This window comes from Eurosta solidaginis, chromosome 3 (genome assembly GCF_040869045.1).
Source record: "Eurosta solidaginis isolate ZX-2024a chromosome 3, ASM4086904v1, whole genome shotgun sequence".
In the NCBI taxonomy this organism is placed as follows: Eukaryota; Metazoa; Arthropoda; class Insecta; order Diptera; family Tephritidae; genus Eurosta; species Eurosta solidaginis.
Genome location: NC_090321.1, coordinates 8,384,626 through 8,404,683, shown reverse-complemented (window position 1 = coordinate 8,404,683; position 20,058 = coordinate 8,384,626). Strand labels below are relative to the sequence as shown.

The 20,058-nt window shown below is 36.5% G+C and overlaps 1 protein-coding gene across 7 annotated transcripts in view; it reads left to right on the top strand.

Annotated features, from left to right (window-relative positions):
- The window catches only part of Cbp53E (Calbindin 53E), a 262,990-nt gene that overhangs the window by 65,502 nt on the left and 177,430 nt on the right, over positions 1–20,058 (top strand). For all 7 annotated transcript variants that reach the window (XM_067770606.1, XM_067770610.1, XM_067770604.1 and 4 more), the window contains exons 2-4: positions 5,386–5,650; positions 7,129–7,214; positions 10,080–10,169. In XM_067770606.1, the coding sequence (XP_067626707.1) occupies positions 5,479–5,650; positions 7,129–7,214; positions 10,080–10,169 (348 nt within the window). In that variant the 5' untranslated portion in view covers positions 5,386–5,478. The remainder of the gene's footprint in view (positions 1–5,385; positions 5,651–7,128; positions 7,215–10,079; positions 10,170–20,058) is intronic.

The following is a 20,058-nucleotide window of genomic DNA, read 5'->3' as shown; positions in this document are numbered from 1 at the left end:
GCTACTGAGTAACAAACTTTGTTTGACTTAAGCCCAAGTCATTCCGGCATGAAGGACATTGTCTTGAGAACGGTTCTAGAACGCTCTATTCCATCATAGAAACCAGCTGTAAGTTTATCGCTGCAATATATGTGTTCATCCTTTAGCCGAGAGTTATTGGGCACCCTATTTTCTAACTTATTTATGTATTCGTACATCGTTGAATAAATATAATTGTAATGGTATAAAAGGAGCTTGCGAAAGGACACCCCAAGCAACTCAATCCAATTTGCATGAAAACTTATTGCGTAAACTTACTGCTTAATTGAAATTTAGATTTAATTATGATAAAAAAGTTTGCTTAATGCAACTCATTAACACCTGCAATTAAATAGTTTTTCATTGTTTGTAGTATTTACATAGATAACATAAATAATTAATGGTGCAGATTGAAGTTAATTGATTTTGGATTTTGTGTAAATGTAAATCAAGTGGAATAAATTTGTACTAGAAGAAAAATGCACCACCTGCCGGGTAATTATTTAATAGAGTATAGTTCAGGGTTTGTAGAGGCATTGTCATGATTTTAAGATGGAAAGAAAGGAAAATTAAAGGATAATCAACAATTATTGTACTTAACAATGTGAAAGAAGAATAGTTGGAATTGCCAAAGAATGACACAGAAGGAAATGTTTACAAAATTAAAAATTTCTTTTAAAAGTGTTTTCATACATTTAGCAATAGGGCACTTCTCACTTAACAACAACAAATTACATTAATGTTTAGTTATTGTTGCTTCTAAAAATAGCGCAATCCAAAAAATGGTTCACAAGGAGCAACCGTCAAGAAATACATAGCTTTTGTTACATAACAATACACAAAGTAGGTCAGTACGCTATAGAAGTATTCTATGGTCCAAAGCCATTCTGTGGCCTCATAGAGACACACACTAAGTGTAGCTGAAACAAAAACAGTTTAAACAATACTAGAGTGAATGACTAGGGCAACGACAAGCCAAGTTGTTTATACTCCTACTCCCAGCAACGTGATATACCATCCCAACTCTTTAATCTAAGCAGTGAGGACCTTCGAACCCTTACCGGGTACTATATGCGACATTTAGTCTGCGATATCACTTAAGTAAGTTAAGTCTGACCGATAAACAAATCGGTCGCTTTTGTGAGCTGGAGGATGAAACGCCTGTACACGTTCTCTGCAAATGCGTCGCTCCGACAGCGCCATGGCGGAGCTATACAAGCTGTCAGTACGGTGACAGCTGATTTGTACTTTTAATACCCAGCTGTACTTGTACACAGGGTATTATAACTTTAATTGGATAACGGTTGGTTGTACAGGTATAAAGGAATCGAGATAGATATAGACTTCCATATATCAAAATCATCAGTATCGAAACAAAATTTGATTGAGCCATGTCCGTCCATCCGTCTGCCCGTTAAAACGATAACTTGATTAAATATTAAGATATCTTCACCAAATTTGGTCCACTTTTTATATATATGACATTTTGGAAACACAAAAACATGATTATTTAGTAAATAAAACACCTGGAATGTTGAAATTGGACGTGTGGACTGATATTGAGATTCTTGATAAAAATTTAAAAAAATTGTTTAAAATGGGCGCGGCACCGCCTACTTGTGTTAAAATCAAGTTTAAAAATATTAATCATAAATGAAAAATCGCTAAACCTATCGTAAAGAAATTCGGCAGAGAGGTTGCTTTTACTATAAAAAATGCTTTGAAGAAAAATTAACGAAATCGGTTAAGAACCACGCCCACTTTTGTATAACAGATTTTTAAAAGGGTCGTGGACAAATAAAATACGCTATATTTTTGCAAAAAAGAGCTTTATATCAGTGGTATTTCATTTCTCAAGTGTATTAAAAAAAAAAAAATGGTTGTGGCACCGCCCCTTTTATGACTAAGCAATTTTGTATGTTTCGGAAGCCATAACTCGAAGAAAAATTAGTTCAGAATAGAACCATATGTATATGTATTATTGCGCTGCCGTGTAACACCGTTAAGCACACAAAACAAACAACAACAACATTTCAAGTGTACAGCTGGGTATGTAATGTTCGGTTTCACGCGAACTTAGACTTCCTTACTTGTTTAATACGATTTCATACATCAACTACCAGTGCAGTACGATATTGACATTAGTGCATCGATTTACAAAAACAAAGTACATGGAACTCTTATTAAAGTTTGTAGATATGTCACCGTGCTGCCGTGGCGTGACTCTAAATCCCGTGATGATATGGAGTAAAAAGCCTGAAGACAAATAAAAAGCCTACACTTAAGGCTGCAATGTCAAGCGTTATGTCTTCAAACCCTACTCCTGGGAGTATGGGCTTTGAAAAATTTATATTCGAAACGCTGTCGCTGTCTGTCTTGATTTTGCGTAGTTTACGTTTTTCCATAAATATCAAATTTATATTCGGAAGTAGTAGTTGAATGACTTTAATTTACACCCCCTTGGCTATGTTCTTCATAGTCTGTCTTTAGAATATGGTAAAATTATCCTTTATGATAAAGAAGAAAAAAAGCTCTAACGCCTCTTCCATGAAATTTAGATTATTTGCCTGTTAACCCTACTATTATGCTTGGTTTTCATTAGGTCAAAATGGCTGATATCAAAAAGTGTTTCAAACTGCTAAGTCTAAGTTTTTGTATGTATGTGGTTGAGCAAACTTCTGGTCACAATATGGACCAATTAAGCAAAGTCTTCATAGGACGTCCAGTTCAGCCCAACCTGACACCACTGCCCATATTAGAATTCAGTTTGGAGCCATTCGTAAAGGTGACCGTGTACTCCGAAGCTAATTGAGGTAACATGCATATAATTTTACTACACTTAACATAAATTGATATTGATTCTCTTTTAAAAGCGAATGAATGTCACTGAAATTAACGCGCTTTTAAAATAGAGAGAAGGTGAATTGATGTTAATTCCATTGACATTATTGCACGCCATCTAATTGAGTAGAAAGAGGGTGAGAAAAGGTTTAGTTTCCTCGACGAAAATTTGAGAGATTGACCACACAGGGCCATCGATAAAGACTTGAGCATCGATTCCCTGTGGATGCAGAAGAAAATGCACCTGAATTAAGCATAGAGAAGCTTTCATAAATAAAATAAAAAGAATTAAAAAAAAAACGGAAACTTCCTAAATGGTCAAAAAGTCAAATAAAGAAAGGACATAAAGTAAATTGACCTTATGATCATTTGATATTATGGCAATTTGAAGGGACCATCGCCCAATTGATCTTTTGGCCATTGGCCTTATGTCACCCAACCTCAGACTACACTTCAGGAATACAGTTTCTGCTACTTCTCTTATAACAGCCAAACACTTAAGCCTTAATGCTAGCAAAAACCTAAGCCCAAAACACTTTGGTACTTTGTCATTGCCAATGCTTTATTGTGGCTTCCATTTTTTGTGGCAATGACTCAGATGTCATTTTAAAACGTGGTGCGAAGTAAATTTACTCTATTTTCACTAAGTGGTACGAATAAAAAACATTTGTTTGCGTGTGCTGTAAAGTGAAATAGGGAAAGAAAAAGAACAAAAAATTTAAATTAAGGTTTTCATACATACACTACTATGCTATGAGCATTAGCCATGTCTTCTGGTTGTGCATTGTCTCTAATCCTATTACGCAATTGCAAGCGATTCGAGAATACAATTAATTAGAAAAAAAGAACGATGCTATCGAACTTCGACAGGTTTTCTGTGCTTTTTTGCTTCCTTTTTATTAGGTCGGTTGAATGTTTGCCCGCTTTTCATACAAATCTTGCTATCGATTTTCAAGTAACTTATCGATGAGCTAGAGACTTGAAATTTCAAACTTAATTCAGAGGTCGATGACAGCCGATGACATGATAAAAAAAGATTCCCTAGGGGCGCACGGGATGAGACATTTAGAAAAATCGTACGAAACGGAGAGAATTTCGGGATTGATTTTTATGTAAGTTCTCATTGAACTACAACTGTAAAACTTCACAGATAGGATAAGCAGCCGAGAAAATTTAAGAAAAGCAGAAAAAAATTTCGTTAGGTAGCGCACGGATCGAAATATTTAGATAAGAATTTGGAAATTTGGTGTTTTGAGATCGATTTTAAAATAACTTCTCATTGAGCTACAAACATGAAACCTCAGAGGCAGTTTAAGACGTCGTGACAAAGGAACAAAAAGGAGAAAAAAATTCCGTTAGGTGGCGCACGGATCGAAATATTTAGATAAGAATTTGGAAATTTGGTGTTTTGAGATCGATTTTAAAGTAACTTCTCATTGAGCTACAAACATGAAACCTCAGAGGCAGTTTAAGACGTCGTGACAAAGGAACAAAAAGGAGAAAAAAATTCCGTTAGGTGGCGCACGGATTCGAAAAAATTAGATAATAATTTGGAAATTTGAAACCGTGTTTTAAGTAACTTCTCGATGAGGTAGAGGCTAAAAATTTAGAGCTTAATTCAGAGGTCGATGACATCCGATGACACAATACAAACAGTTTCGATAGGAGGCGCACGGACTGAGATATTTAGAAAAATCAAACGGAGCGGAGGGAATTTTGGGATTGATTTTTATATAAGTTCTAATTGAGCTACAAGCGTAAAACTTAACAGATAGGTTAAGACATCGAGAAAATGTAAGAAACGTAGAAAATAAAAATAAAATAAAAAAATCTTAAGCACTTCCTTTATATAAATGGACAAAAATCAGCGAAAAATGTCTCCTTATATAAAGACGTATTCTTGCTAACTTTTAGTTTTAAATTTTTTGCAATTGCCATGTCAAAATTTAAAAATCAAAGTTTAGTAAGAATATGTATTTATAAAAGGAGAAATTTTTCGCTGATTTTTGTCCATTTATATAAAGGAAGTGCTTAACATTTTTTTGTTTTATTTTTTTTTTCAATTCTGCTTCTTACTTTTATTCGCTTACAGCTTAACTATCCATTGCGGGATTTTTTTTTTAATGTTTTCTTTTCCTTTTTTTTACTTTAAGGCACCTATCATTTCTTTCCTTAAAATACATTTTCGATTTTCGCTTTACCAACATTTAGTTAACCAATTTCGCTACTGTCACACTTCCCTTTCCCGCTCAACGGTTTTAACAAGTGACAGCAAACAAATTATAATAACCACTGACTGCAATGACCACATGGGCGGCGATGGTGGTGGTGCTGGTAGTGGGAGTGGTGTAGGTGGTGTTGCGTAAATTACTAACGAAAAAACTTTGACAGGCGAAGAGCAAAAGTTGAAATTTTTGGCAGACAGTGTAAACAGTTATGTATATTGCATTCCACTTTTTGACACTTTACATTTCCACTTAAAAATATTAAATTTCAGCTTTTTCTTATTTCGTTTCTTCTTTACAGTTTTCAACAATTTTGTGATCAAAAACACGCATTTAACTTTTATTGAGTGTATTTTTCTTACGCACTTGATAAAGTATTTACGTCGGTCTAGTCATGGAATCTCCCAGTGCTACAACCGCCGCCGCCGCTGCAGCTGCTGCAAAACGTGTACAAATTGAAAAAGCGCAGAATTTTATGCGTCAATATCGTGATCCAGAATCGCGTGAGCTAAAGAAATTGTCAGCCAATCAATTTATGGATGTGTGGGCACATTACGACAAGGATGGTAAGTTGGTTTTGCGATTGAATAATTTTTGTTTGCTCATAAAACGAAACACTCGTTTAGTATTTTTTTGAGAGGTTTTTTAAAAATAAAATTTAAAATCAGTTCGGTGTTAGGTAAACTTCAGCGCGAGCATGAACGTAGTTCACTTCTTTGTATTGATTTATTATACGGTAGGTAGTTTTATACATGGACAAAGCCGAGCGGCGAGCGCGATTTATACTCTACACCCAAACTATTACCGTTTTCGAACAACTTGTTCGGACAAAAATTTGGCTTTATTTATTTCTGCCTCTCTATCTACCTTTTACAACACCACTTCCACTTCCTCTGGCGCTTTACCTTAATCATATCTTTATCCAAATTTGATTTTACCCAAATTTGATTCATTGATACATAGGACATGGTTTTACAAATATCATTAATCCAAGTTACCTACTGAGGAAATTCCCGTTAAGAAATTAGGACACGCAACTCATTGTCAACTATGAAAAACTGATCTAGGCATAGCGTCGACAAAAAAGACATTGTTGGTATGAAACACTGGTAAATATGCCGTGCTGATACCATGCCTGGAGCATTTGTATATCTAAAAAGATGTCATAGACGACGCTATGCCTAGATCAGTTCTTCATAGTTGACAATGAGTTGCGTGTTCTAATTTTTTAACGGGAATTTCCTCAGTAGGTAACTTGGATTATTGATATTTGTATGTATCAATGAATCAAATTTGGGTAAAATCAAATTTGGATAAAGATATGATTAAGGTAAAGCGCCAGAGGAAGTGGAAGTGGTGTTGAAAAAGGTAGATAGAGAGACAGAAATAAACAAAGCCAAAATTTTGTCCGAACAAGTTGTCCGAAAATGGTAATAGTTTGGGTGGAGAGTATAAATCGCCATATCTCGGCTAATGGTTTGGACAGTTGAAATGTTGTTGCTATAGCGGGTTTGCTTGGTATTGGCTCAGCCAGCGTGAGTGGAAAGCGAAACGGCAAGCAAAAGTTATAGTAGAAAATCCAAATCTCTGGTAGAACACTTTGTACACTTTGTAAAAGTCATAACCACACATCCGGATAATCCCACCATCTGGAAATGCCAGATAGGCTCCTGATAATCAAGTTAAAACTATTTTTCTCTAATGAGTGTTTACTTTGCTAAATATAACTAGATATAACTTCATAACCCTAAACTTAACCCTAACATACAATGTCGGAATAGATCCTTGATTATCAAGTAATCTAGTTACCAAACTCCTTTTCTGCGGTATATTTGGTTGGTTGTAAACTTTGTTAAAGACATAACCACATAACCAGGTACCCTGAGCATTAATAAAACTGAAAAGCTTAGGAGGAAGATGCTTTGTATTACTGACTGAGGGCCGACGAAAAAGACTCAGTGCTTTGACATCTTGTAGAAATGATTATCTAAACATTACCCTTGTATTTCTTTAAAGTAATTTTGCTTTCACTCTTTACTTACAGGCAATGGCTATATCGAGGGCACAGAACTGGATGGTTTTCTGCGTGAATTCGTTTCGAGCGCAAATGCAACAGACATCAGCCCAGAAGTAAGTTTATTTAATAATTGTAATTATATGTCTTTCTCCACCTGCCTGTCCCAAATCAGTGGATGCTCCCTCTTTCTACTGCTTTCTTCGTCGGACCATCTTCGTTCATTCGCATAACATGATGGAGAGCGTAAAGCTTTTGGTCTTTTATTTACTGCATTAAATTCATATCCGCGAAAATCTCATACAGCCCATCATTATACCTCCTTCGATACTCCTTGATGGCATCATGGACAGTACCATAAATCTTCGGGCGAAATTTTCTGTCGAACACTTAAAAAGCCATCTCATTTTCACTCGATACCGTTCGTGATTCCAAGTCGTACGCCAGGTCGGGTATGATGTACGACTTGTAGAGCGTGATTTTTGTTCGTAGAGAGGGGACTTTACTTTTCCATATCCTACTAAATCCAAAGAAGCTTTTTTTTGGCAATTGTTATTTTCCGTTTGATTACTTATACCCGTACTTTTTTTTCGTTTTTATCGCTGGTTCACAGATAGACGAAGTTCTTCACAGTCCCAAATTTATATCCTTCAGTAGTGACGTGGCTGCCAAGGCGCGTTTGCGCTGATTTTTTCTCGGATGACAAGCAATTATTTCGTTTTGTTCTCATTTACCGCAATACCCACTTTTTTGTTTCTTTTGCTAATCCAAAGAAGTAGAACGCACGTTAGTCGAGGCTATTAAGTAATAGAAATATCATCAGCACACGCCAGTAACAGTATGCTCTTATAATAGATTATACCATCGTGGTTTAGATCTGCGACTAGGATAATCTTCCTCAGCAAAGGTTGAAGAAATGATATGAAAGCGAGTCGGCTTGTCTAAAGCACCGTTTTGTTTTGAATGGCTCGGACAGATCATTCCCATATCTTACGCAGCTGGTAGTGCTGCTGCACGTCATATGGCGAAGCCTTACTAACTCTGTAGGCACTTATCGTGTGTCTTCTGCAGGATCTAGCGCATCTTATATATAAGGGCAATTCGTCACCTGGTAAATAAACAGGATTCGCTACAGGCAGGTAAGTTTGACAATTGGGTTGGAGAAGTCTTAAATTGCGTGCCAAACCACTTGGAACGGTTGCGCTACACAACCCCGTGAAGCCAATGGTCTGTGATATATCTAGTTTGGTTGTTCATGAAATATTTGAGCTTGAGAATTATTGCAAATTTTATAGTTACACATTTAGGGAAGTCATAAATGCCGTGGTCATAGTCTCGTCATAAATTCACTTTGTATATCTCCCAAATGATTTGCAGCGCTAACGAATTTATCTCATTTCCTTTATGTACTGATATCAACTTATATTGGGATTCAATGGCGCTCTGTAACTTCAAAGCTTCTGCAACCCAATTGTCAACCTCACCTACGCGAAGGGAATCCTGTTACAAATATGAATGTATCATACAGATATTGAGAATACGAGGCTCTGGCGACCCCAAGTTCCTCATTGAACAAGGGGGAGGATCATATTAATTGCTCCCGATATGGTCGAGTAACTTAATGGTGCTTTGTTACCGGAACGTACCGGGTCTGAATGCGGCAAAGGACCATAAACATCGATAAAACTCCCCAAACCCTTCGGGAAGTGTCTTTATCGTTAAAATACAACAACAACAAAACAACAACAACAATAACGTCGACTTATATTGACAGTAATAATTTGCATTACAAATTAATAAGTTTGTCAGACACCTGGATTATATTTTCCTAAAAATACCAAAAAAAAAAAACATAACATTAACATAAAAATAAAATAAATAATTTTAAGCACTTCCTTTAAATAAATGGACATAAATCAGCGAAAAATGTCTCCTTATATAAAGATGATTTTTAAATTTTGACATAGAAATTGCAAAAATATTTATGAGAAGTAAAAATATAAAAATGGAGCGCACATTACTTGGATTGGAAAGTTGGTAGGAAAGGAGATATTATTAGTCAATCAATTTCGCTCCACCTTTATATATTTACTTATCATAAATATTTTTGCAATTTCTATGTCAAAATTTAAAAATCATTTTTATATAAGGAGACATTTTGCGCTGATTTTTGTCCATTTATATAAAGGAAGTGCTTAAAATGTTTTATTTTATTTTTTCCTTTTCTTACATTTTCTCGGTGTCTTAATCAATCTGTTAAGTTTCACGCTTGTAGCTCAATGAGAACTAACATAAAAATCAATCCCAAAATTCCATGCGTTCCGTTTGATTTTTATAAATATCTCATCCCGTGCGCCCCCTAGCGAATCTTTTTGTATCGTCTCATCGACCTCTGAATTAAGTTTGAAATTTCAAGTCTCTAGCTCATCGAGAAGTTACTTAAAAGCTGGTTTGAATATTTTCAAATTCTTATCTAATTATTTCGATCCGTGCGCCACCTAACGGTTTTTTCCTTTTGTTGCATTGTCACGGTGTTCTAACCTATGTGTAAAGTTTCACGTTTGTAGCTCAATGAGAAGTTACTTAAAAATCGATTGCAAGATTTGTATGAAAAGCGGACAAACATTCAACCGACCTAATAAAAATGAAGTAAAAAGAATTTAAATTTAAAGTTGACATGAACAATTTTAGTCTTTCCAAAAGTCCCAAAAAAAAGCTTGAAAAGTTCTAACTCATTCATTAGGATTTAATATTATTATGCTCATTCACCATGCAAGAGTCAACGTTTTCATTGCGTTGCTTAACGGTGTTCCACTTTATCATCCTCTAAGAACGCATTGATTTCTTTGGCTTTCAGTGTTGCGCACACAATTTCGAGTACCTTTTTTCCATTTAACTACTTATATAAACACTTTTTTGGATTTAATATAATCTTTTGGCTTTCGCGTGTGCGATTGCTTTCTCAATTTTATTTTTTTTAGGTTGTCACCGACACAATGCTTGAGGAGCTAAAATCTTGTTTCATGGAAGCTTACGATGATAATCAGGATGGAAAAATTGACATAAGAGAGGTAAGTGTAATGTTTGATCAAAAGTCGAAAGAAGTAAAGAATGAGTGATAATGACGGTTGAAAAAGGGGACATTCTGAGGCGTTTATAGTGAAGAGCTACAATTTGCTTCTTTCCCCGTTTTTTCCGCGTAACTCGTGCGATTTATTTATTTTTCTTTTCTTAAGTTTTTTTTGCTAAGTATTTCATATTATTAAAGCACTTTCAATATCTTTGATTTTTTGTATTTTTTGTTGCTGCGCGCACTCACTTTGTTCGTTGCATGTAAATTGATTCTGTGGAATTTATTCCGTTTTTTTGTGCATAAATTACTTTTAGCTTCTTTGTACGATTTGAGATGAAAATCTTGCGCAATGAATTGTGCTTATTTGAATGTGTAAGCTTGCATACAATAGAAAGATTTAGAGATATTGGCAAATTCTTCTATGGACATTTAGATAAACTGTTACTATACTTGTGTGAATTATCACCACTACTAAGACATCTATGGAAGGGTGAGATATGTTTTTAATACAAAAGCTAAAGCAGCTAAACTGGAGCTTAAGTTATATTTCGCACTTATGTGAGTGTGAGAAAACCTTCAAAGTTTTGTAATAACTATGAAATCCCTAAAATATGAAGCTTAACAAATTAGGATGTACTAAAAGCTTAAAAGTGCAGCTGTTGATGCTAGTCAATTGTAGTTAAAATAAATTGAGATATTAACTTTTGTGGCATAGTTGGCTATCTAAGGTTGAAAATGTGCAAATATTCTCCAACTGTCGATTGCAGAATAAATTGTCGGCTGCTTTTTGCCGAGCACCTCTTCGCGCCCACAGGCGCTTATGCGCATAAAACTATTTCCCTGATATCATAGTATGCTGCTGGGTTAGAGAAAAACTGTCTTGTTATTCAAAGCGTGCCCATCCCGAAAAGAGGTTGAGAGGATCATAGGTGCTAGTAACATTGCTAAACGTTTTTGTTTATTTACAGTTTTTCTAAGTTCCATGTTCCGAGCCCTAAGAAGGAAATAACCAGCATAAGTTTAGCGTAATAATCATCATCATCCTGAATTGTGTCCTAAGGAAACCTATAGAGCCATTATGAATAGCCATTAGCAGAAATCGGTGAAGAATGCTTTAAGGTTTTGCATACTATGCAGGTCTAAGCAATGGTGAATGGTATGCAGATCCGAAAATGCATATATTTAAGTATGAAACAGCAGGCTACAATATATTACACAGAGCATGCTTTTCCTTTTACCATCCCTTGAAATGGCACCCTGAGTCCGTGCAAGGCTTGTGCGGCTACGCTGAATGACGGTGATGCAATACCATCACCTCTATAAGGACTGAGAACGAACTCTCCGTGCCATTTGAAATCAAAAACACCAATAGTTCGGGACTTCAACCATTTGAACCAGTTTAAACGCGGCTGCTATTGTGTCGATTGCGTTTTTATAAAAAAAAAAATCATCCGATCGCCTAACTCAATAGCCCATTTGAGACAGCTGGGCCAACAAAAAAGGCAAAGGACTACCTATACCAAATTTCAGGCAAATCGAACCGTGAATAGAATTTTTTCGAATAGATTGGCCCCTGGTAAACTTCCCTAGAAGAAACTTCAGCGGAGTGGTTTCGGAGTCCATAAGCTGCATCATATTATATTGTAACGAATTTAGGGAAATCGAGGTTATTACACACCTTCTGCTAACGTTCGTATCGGTGAACTGTCGAATAAATAACTCCAATATTCAGTATTGCAAATGGTCTTTATTAGACTACTTTGAGAGCAGTACAACTATACTTCATTTCACAATAGCGTGTATAAATCAAATTGGTTGTTCAGCTTGCACTGCTTTTATGCTTTCCGTTGCTTCGTTCACATATTTCTATTAAGGTCTAGAAGTTTCACCTTCTATAACTTTTATATCTCCTGCTTGGTTACCATCTATATACATGTACATATATTTGTACTTTATGCTTTTCTTATAGCCATATGCGGGTGTATGTGTGAGTAACTACTTCGGCTGATGATTACATGCGTTTGTGTGATACCCCTTCGTTGCCTTGTATGTATGTGTGTAAATAATGATTGATTTGTTCGTGTACACAAGAGTGGCAACTTGCTTTATTGTTGTTGTGCCTTTATTTACTAACAACGTAGTGATGCTAAAATTCGCCACAATATATAATTAATTTGTTCTCCTTAGTGCACAAACAAAAAGTTTAAAATTTTTAAATAAAGAGTATTTTTCAAGAGATGTATGTATGTATTCTTAACCATTAATAACATTAACACTCATAATACTATTGGATTTTTTGCGACCTGTGTTCTTGCAAATATTTGGCGACTCTGCTGGCTCAAAAACAACGAACCATCTAACAGCGTTTACGTAGGAACAACAAAATCAAAATTAAAAACCAGATTGTCGCAACACAAATCAGATTTAAAATATTGCCAACAGTCTAATAATCAAAAAACTGCACTAATGTCTCACTGTGCAGCTAGCGGCCATATACCGAGCTTCGAGAGCGCGAGCATTCTACAACAAGAGCAACACTACAATAAGCGCTTTACATTGGAAATGCTACATATCGTAAACACTCCAGAACACATTAGACTGAACTATAAAACTGACTTTGACCATTCCGCTCACAACTATAAATATTTACTAACAAACAAACGACCAGTACCAAACTCCACGTCACGGCGGAAGGACGTGTAAAATAATGTATGTGATATTTTTAATCAATTTTATTGTAAAGTTTTTGGTTTTATTTATTAATAAAAAATTTTTGTATGGTTGTAGTTCCCTGAGGACGGTTACCGTAGTGTAACCGAAATATATCGGAAGGAAAAAAACCTATGTGTTTTATTTAAAGAGACCTTGAGCCAGCAGAATCGCCAAATATTAACACTCATAAATATGTATGTGTGTCAACCCGATATGAAATGAAAATACACACACATATTCATCCATACATACCCATAAATGCACTGCCGAAGTTAAATACGGCCAGCGAATGATGGCATTTTTTCAAACACCTACATACACCCATCTGTATCCCACTCAAAGCAAGTTTGCTCGTACAATTCACAGCGAACACACACACGAAGTGAATTTTCAACATGTGAATTTTGTGTTAAACTTTTTTAAATTTCACTCTCACCATTTTTTCATAACGCGCCTAAAGAAGAATAACTTTAAAAATAAAAAATAAATGCAAGGCGCGATAAACTCCGAAAATTGGCGGAACGGGACCTACATGTTTTATTCCGACTCCAAACGGCACCTATAAAGCAGATGAGTTGTCACTGAGAAGATTTTCATATACAAATGTACATTCGGACTGTTTGCTTAATCACTGCCGTCGCGACGGGTGACTTTGAAAAATTCTTGTTTGTAAACTTTTGATGTTGCTTTGCTCGGGAATTGAACCGAAGATCTTCGGGGTATTAGTATAATAGTTCCAAAGAAAAGATAAGATTTTTCCGCAATAGAGAGGCATAAACTTTATTCTCTGCCGAAACGAATGAAGTTAAACGTTTATCATTTCAAAATAAATTGATCAGATCAACCAACAACTAAACTGAAAGCACACACACCACCCCACCTCAACAAACATCACCTTTCACTGCCTCATTAATTAATTGTGACTCTTGCGATGTATCAAAGGCACATGTGGCATTCGTGGTGCAGCAACTAACACCACATGCATGGCCAACTGAGCTCATCCCATAATGAACTGGGAGGAAAAAAAAAAATACAAAGAAAGAAAAAAAAATTAAGACAAAACATACAAGCTGCTAAATAATGAGTGGCACATAAAAGTCAAAAAGCAAATATGCGAGCTGTGCACCCGCAAAAAAGTGCTTTCTATCACGACCTCCCCTTTGTAGGTATTAGGGATGTTACGGAGCTTCGTTTCGGATTAAAAAGGAGCTTCTGATTTAAGTTATAATTTAAGCCGATAAGGAGGAAAATAAAATTATTTTAATTGTATTATTAAATTTAGTGCCGTTTTCTCATGTAAGATTTACAATTTATCTGTCCTACACTAAAAGACAAAAGCTGGAAAAATCAACGTAATTACGTCAATTCAAACGAAGATTCTGTCAACTTTTATTCACCGCAGAGAGCTGTTGAAGCAACTTCACACAAATTGTTGATTGTGGTTTGAGTATTTGAACATTCAAATAAAAAAAAAATTAAAAAACTTGCCTAGCCTCTTCTCGTGAGAGTAGCTACAGAGTTCAACGGTACCTGAAATTCGCTCGTAGTGAGGCTCAAAAATTTCCGGTCAATGCATAAACCATTTCTGCAATACACGAAGCTGGCTAGAATATTCCCGCGATAGGTATGACCGTCTAAAGGTTTGATTTCGATGTAGTTTTTTTCAGGCCTTTAACCCAGCATTTTTGGTGTGGTAGGCGTAGCATGCTACCACCACACGACGGTGGCCGCCGAGTTCTGCTCTGTTAACTAATAATTATTAATGTCACGCTAGGAATATGAGTGAAAACTTTAAAAATAACAGATTTTCACCAACATTAGAATGACAGTGACTGTTGATATAACAGATATTTCTGTTTCACGATAGTCATAAGGACAGAGCAATGTGCGCGGTGAGCGCAATCTTCTCTTTAAAATTAGATGCTGCATTTGCAACATATTTACGTTTGTTTGCTGTTGAAATGACCATTCAGTTGGAAGGACTAAGAATCTGTAATTTTAACAGAACTTGCTAACTTCAGACCCACACGTTTTCTTCAGTTGAAATATCTAAACACGTATGTTTTTTTGACAAAAACTCTGTTGAATAATTCGATAAATTTTACTGAATACTTGTTAGTTCAAGAACAAAAAACCTGATTTCTTGGCTTTACTAGCTTCATTTCTTTCGGTGTATAAACATAATTTTTGTTCAAAAGAAATATTTTTATCGGACGGATAAGTATTGTAACGAATTCTGGGGAAATCCTGCTTATTAATGCACTTTCTGCTAACGTTCGAATCGCTAAACCGTTCAATAAATCACTCCAATATTCAGTATTGTAAAATGGTCTTTATTAGACTACTTTGGGACTAGTACAATTTAATACCAATAAAAAAATACTTCACAATTATACTTCACTTCGCCACTGATAGCGTGTTTAAATCAGACTGATTACTGATAAATCAGCTTGCGCTGCTTTTATACTCTCCGTTGCTTCATTCTCATATTTCTCCTAAGGTCTAGACGTTTCACCTTCTGCAACTTTTGTATCTCCTGCTTGGTTATCATCTACATACATGTATATTTGTAGTCCACGCCTCTCCCATAGCCATATGCGTGTGTATGTGTGAGTGACTACTTCGGCTGATGACTACATCTCTGTGTGTGAGGTATCTCTTCGTTGACTTGCACATAAGTGTGGTTAGCTTTAATATGTATATGTATATAAGAGTTGCTGCTTCATGTTTTTGTTGTTGCGTAATTATTAACTAACAGCTTAGTGGTGCTGATATCCGTCACAGTATTAAATTTTACGTGATAAAACGACGCTTAATGTATCTGTTGCACCGCTCTTCGACTTATCAATTCGTTTTCGATTCTGACAAGGCAAATTTGAAAACTCCGAGCCATATTATTGGTCCGTGTAAGTTAGGTTAGGTTAGCTTGGTGGCTGCCCGAGAGCACATATAGGCCAGTGGTATTAGGCCATTACCTTTCCTCTTCGAACCATTTTGCGAACCTGATAAAAGCTACCAGATCCGTAAATGAGAGTGTGACTTATTTTGCAACGATTACCCAAAAAGCAGCACCTCCTCTGAAAATGTTTGTAAGGCCAAAATAACATATTTTGCTAAGAACTGTTTGAACCGCTAAAAGATAATATCTCCTCAAAAAGGACCGGAAGATTTGAAAATTCAGAGGATCTTTTACAAGTAGTGTTTCAGGAACTGCAACAAGAAATTGATATGTACGTCATGCGATGTCGACTTCATGGCCACGTTGCGTTGATGTGAGTTTCGCTCTTCGCATCCATACTTAAGCAAAACGGCGGGTAGTTCGTCACTTTTTGGATATTTCTTATTTTTGGGTCGGTTATTTTTTTAACGCTGGTCCATCGTCATGGGTTCAGGTATCGTGATCACTATATTCCTCACTGTTTAGAAAAGAGGGAAGCTTTACCTTGCATTACCTAAATATGTTTTGGCAAATATTTCGCCATCCAGTAGATTTTCACTTGTCAGTTTTGGGGACAGTTTTTCGATAGCTTGTTTTTCCATACGGTGCAGTACGAATAGAGGCTGTCGCAAGGTAATCATTCGCACGGATTGGTTCTTGTAGAGCTTCGAGCTATGTGATCAGGACACAGCAGAGTAGCTCGATGGTTCTTTTATACTATAAATTAGTACTACCGATGGCATTCTTCACACTGCATTGAATTCAATACACCTCTTCACATTTGGAGAATTACAGCACGCCGCATGAGATCTGGAACTAAGGTTGGTTTTTAACAGGACAATTGGAGCAGTTCTTTCAAGTACGCTTCTAAAAAATTATTAAAAAACTTTTTCAAAGTGTGAGGAGGTCTGGTTTTGTAGCTCAAAAATCTTATGTTCCCATTTAAATAAGCCACACCCTAATGCAAGCATTCAGTAACGTGAAGTAAAGTTTATTATTTTGTTGAGTTTTTTGCAAAAAAAAACTTGCTGCCTTCACATAAAATGCGCAAACAAATAAAAGTTACAAACACGACAATGCATTTTCCACCTCTTCGTCCATTTCCTCCGCCTTTTCAATGACTGCCAACAATGCTATTAATACATCTTCTTTGATCAACATTGGTCAGCTTGACAGTCAACACAATGAATGGATGCAGTTTGTATGCAGCTGTCACAATGACATCTTGTTCGTCCAACACTTTCTTGGCACACTCGCACTATGCGCTCAGATTATTTACGAACTCAGAAATGATTTATTTGTTGTTGATATTTTTTATGTTGCTATTTTGATTTAAAGCATTTTGGTTTTAGTAAGCATTGTCCAATTCGCAGTGCAGTCAGCAGTCTGGCAGCCCTTAAGTTAAATTGGCTGCATGTACGATTGCGAGTCGAATAATTATTTTGACATTTCATGTTCATGTATTTTTGTCATTGGCGCAAAATTTTACATTGCAGCTAATAATTGTATCGTAGGTCGGAATGTTGTTATGCATGTAGCGCAGATCAGACAGAGATTTGACAAAAGAAGAATATCATAAAAAAATAATTGCCGAATGAGAGATCTGAGTCAGTGATGCACAACATGCGCAATAATCTTCTACACATTTCAGTCTTTGTTATATTTTATTAGGGTCTATAGCTTAACATCGACTTATACAATTCCAAAATACATAACACAGATACCACCAAATCCTCAGCTGTGGCGGTTTTAATGTTTCACAGAGGGATTCAACTGTTGCTCGGTGGTGAATTTTATCAATAAGGTAGCAAAAATTTAAAAAATCAGAGTCATAAAGACAACTTGCAAGGTTTAAGTAGTTACACCGGTTAGGTTGGACTGGCCGGTCATAAATACCTCATATAGACTGTATGTGTCCATAGTGTTACCAGAATTTGTTTAACGACCAAAAGGAATACCCCGAATTAGGCACCAGGACTTTTGCTATAGTAAAATTGCGTTCTCTTGGCATATACAAGAAGTTTTCTAGGACCTAGCTTGATTGTTGCCTAGGGATCTGGCAACTGTGCTGCCCCTAGTAGCTGGAGCCTTAGCTTCACGAACGCAGGACATGAACAGAGAACGTACCCAACCGTTTCTTTCTACAGCTCCCACTTCCTATATCTGCTGTTACTGACGAGGCGTAAATTATAAGCATGTGAGCCAGAAGGCAGTGTCCAGTTAGTATGCCCATTGTGAGCCTTATGGCTTGTCTCTTTGGTTATATAAGCAGGTTTGTGAGTCTAACATCGCACGATTTGTACATGTTCTTTGAAACTTCGCAGCCCCGTGATTCTCTTCACGCCTTTTCTGTTTGATGGATCATATGCAACATGGTGATTTCTCCCAAACATATTGGGACGTTCATCGTCGATTCAGCGAGTGCTGAACTCTCCTTTGCCAACTCATTAGCCTTTGTGTTATCTTCTATGGCATGCCGGTAAGTCAAATAAGAATCCTTAGGGATACAAATTTTTCATTCAATTGGAGTGTTGAAGTTAGTAATAAATACAATCGTTATTGGCCAAACTAATTTGTGTTAAATAACTAAAATGTATCGTTTCTGTCTAGCGGTTTTGTTCTATATAAATGCATTGAACATAAAGTTACTCAGATTTTTTTTTTGAACTCGCGGATGAGATGGCTAGGGAAGGTTCCGACTTAGACATAAGTGAGGTGGACATCTCCGTCCGACCGCCGCTGAGTTATCTCCTAGTGAGAATCGACGAATATGAGAATAGGGCAACGGACTTGCTATGGACCAATACGGTTGACTGCGAGTGCTCAAGGTCCTTATGGCCATTCTTGGATAGGAAGGGCACCTGCCTTCTTCTCAAACTGAACACATCTGCGGCGAAGGTACATACGGGTGTCATCACAGGTCATTGTGCTATCGCACCAATACTCCGACGGTGGCGTATACCAACAAGCCAACAAGCTCCGTCTGCAGAAGCTGTCAGGATGAGGAGGAAGAGGATTCGATCTAACACTTTCTCTGCCAATGTCCGGTGCTTTAAATAAGAAGGCTCAGATTTCTGGGCTCACGCTTCTTCGACAGCCTGGCAGAGGTTGGGATGGTGGACGTCTCACTTCTTCTTGGATTCATCTGTGAAAGCAAGTGGTTCTTTGAAGACCACTAGGAGGTAATGGGGCTAACGAATTTGCCCGTACTTACTGATGGCACTCACAATGGACAAAATGTCTCCGAGTGGAAATGTGGGTAACACTCACGCACGCTCTCTTAACCTAACCTAACCTACTGTGATTTTGTGTCTGACTGACCCAATATACTGCCAAAAAATGAATTTGTGCTGTCCTGAAGTTTAAGATGCGTTTCAGAAATTTAATTGATGATGAACTATGATAGAATATCCTGAGTTTTTGTGTCCGAAAATTGTGTTCAAAACTTTTAGCAAAGCATATTTAAAAAGTATAAATGCCTTGTTTTGCATCGCAAGAATTTCGCAAGTTTTTTCAAGTGCAACTCATAACACTTTTGTAGTTTTTTACCTTTGTGGTATAACTTCATTCAATCAATAAATAAGAATATTTTACCGGGGTGCGTAGACGCAAACGTACGCCCGCCATACGCTCACCACTGGCTATCGGAACAAATATTGTGGTGCATAATTTTAGGCGGCCGATTATGCATATAAATTCATAGTCTACTAATATCAACAGTAGCTCTCCAAAGTTGAGAAAGTTGAGGGACAGCCCCCTGGGCAGACTAGAAAGCTAGTGCAAGTATATCTGCCATCATTCACGATACGGACTCTGAAAGCCACTATAGCTTACGCTTTAACCAGTTAATGTGCGCCTTGAAGTATGCAATAGCAGGTTACATTCGATATTTTTTAAAGGTGGAATTGGTTAAATTACACAGCTAAGTAAATTATATTCTCTTGTTAATAGATTTTACGTTAGCGGAGTTTTTCGTTCTTTCTATTTGTATTTATAATTTAGTTGCAAGCAACAAATAAAGCGAATTAAACCGCTCTGTTCCCAAAGCTGCAGAAGGTTGGATTAAAAGGGCAGAAAATAAATTTGCTCTAACTTTTTCGTAATTTTTATTTTGTTTTTCATTTTCATAAGCCATGTATCAGCAAATTGTTTTTCACTTTTAGCAAATACGCTTCTGAAATGCTTGTAATTATTGTTTTTGTTTCAATATATGTAATTATTTTTTAATGTGGTGGCG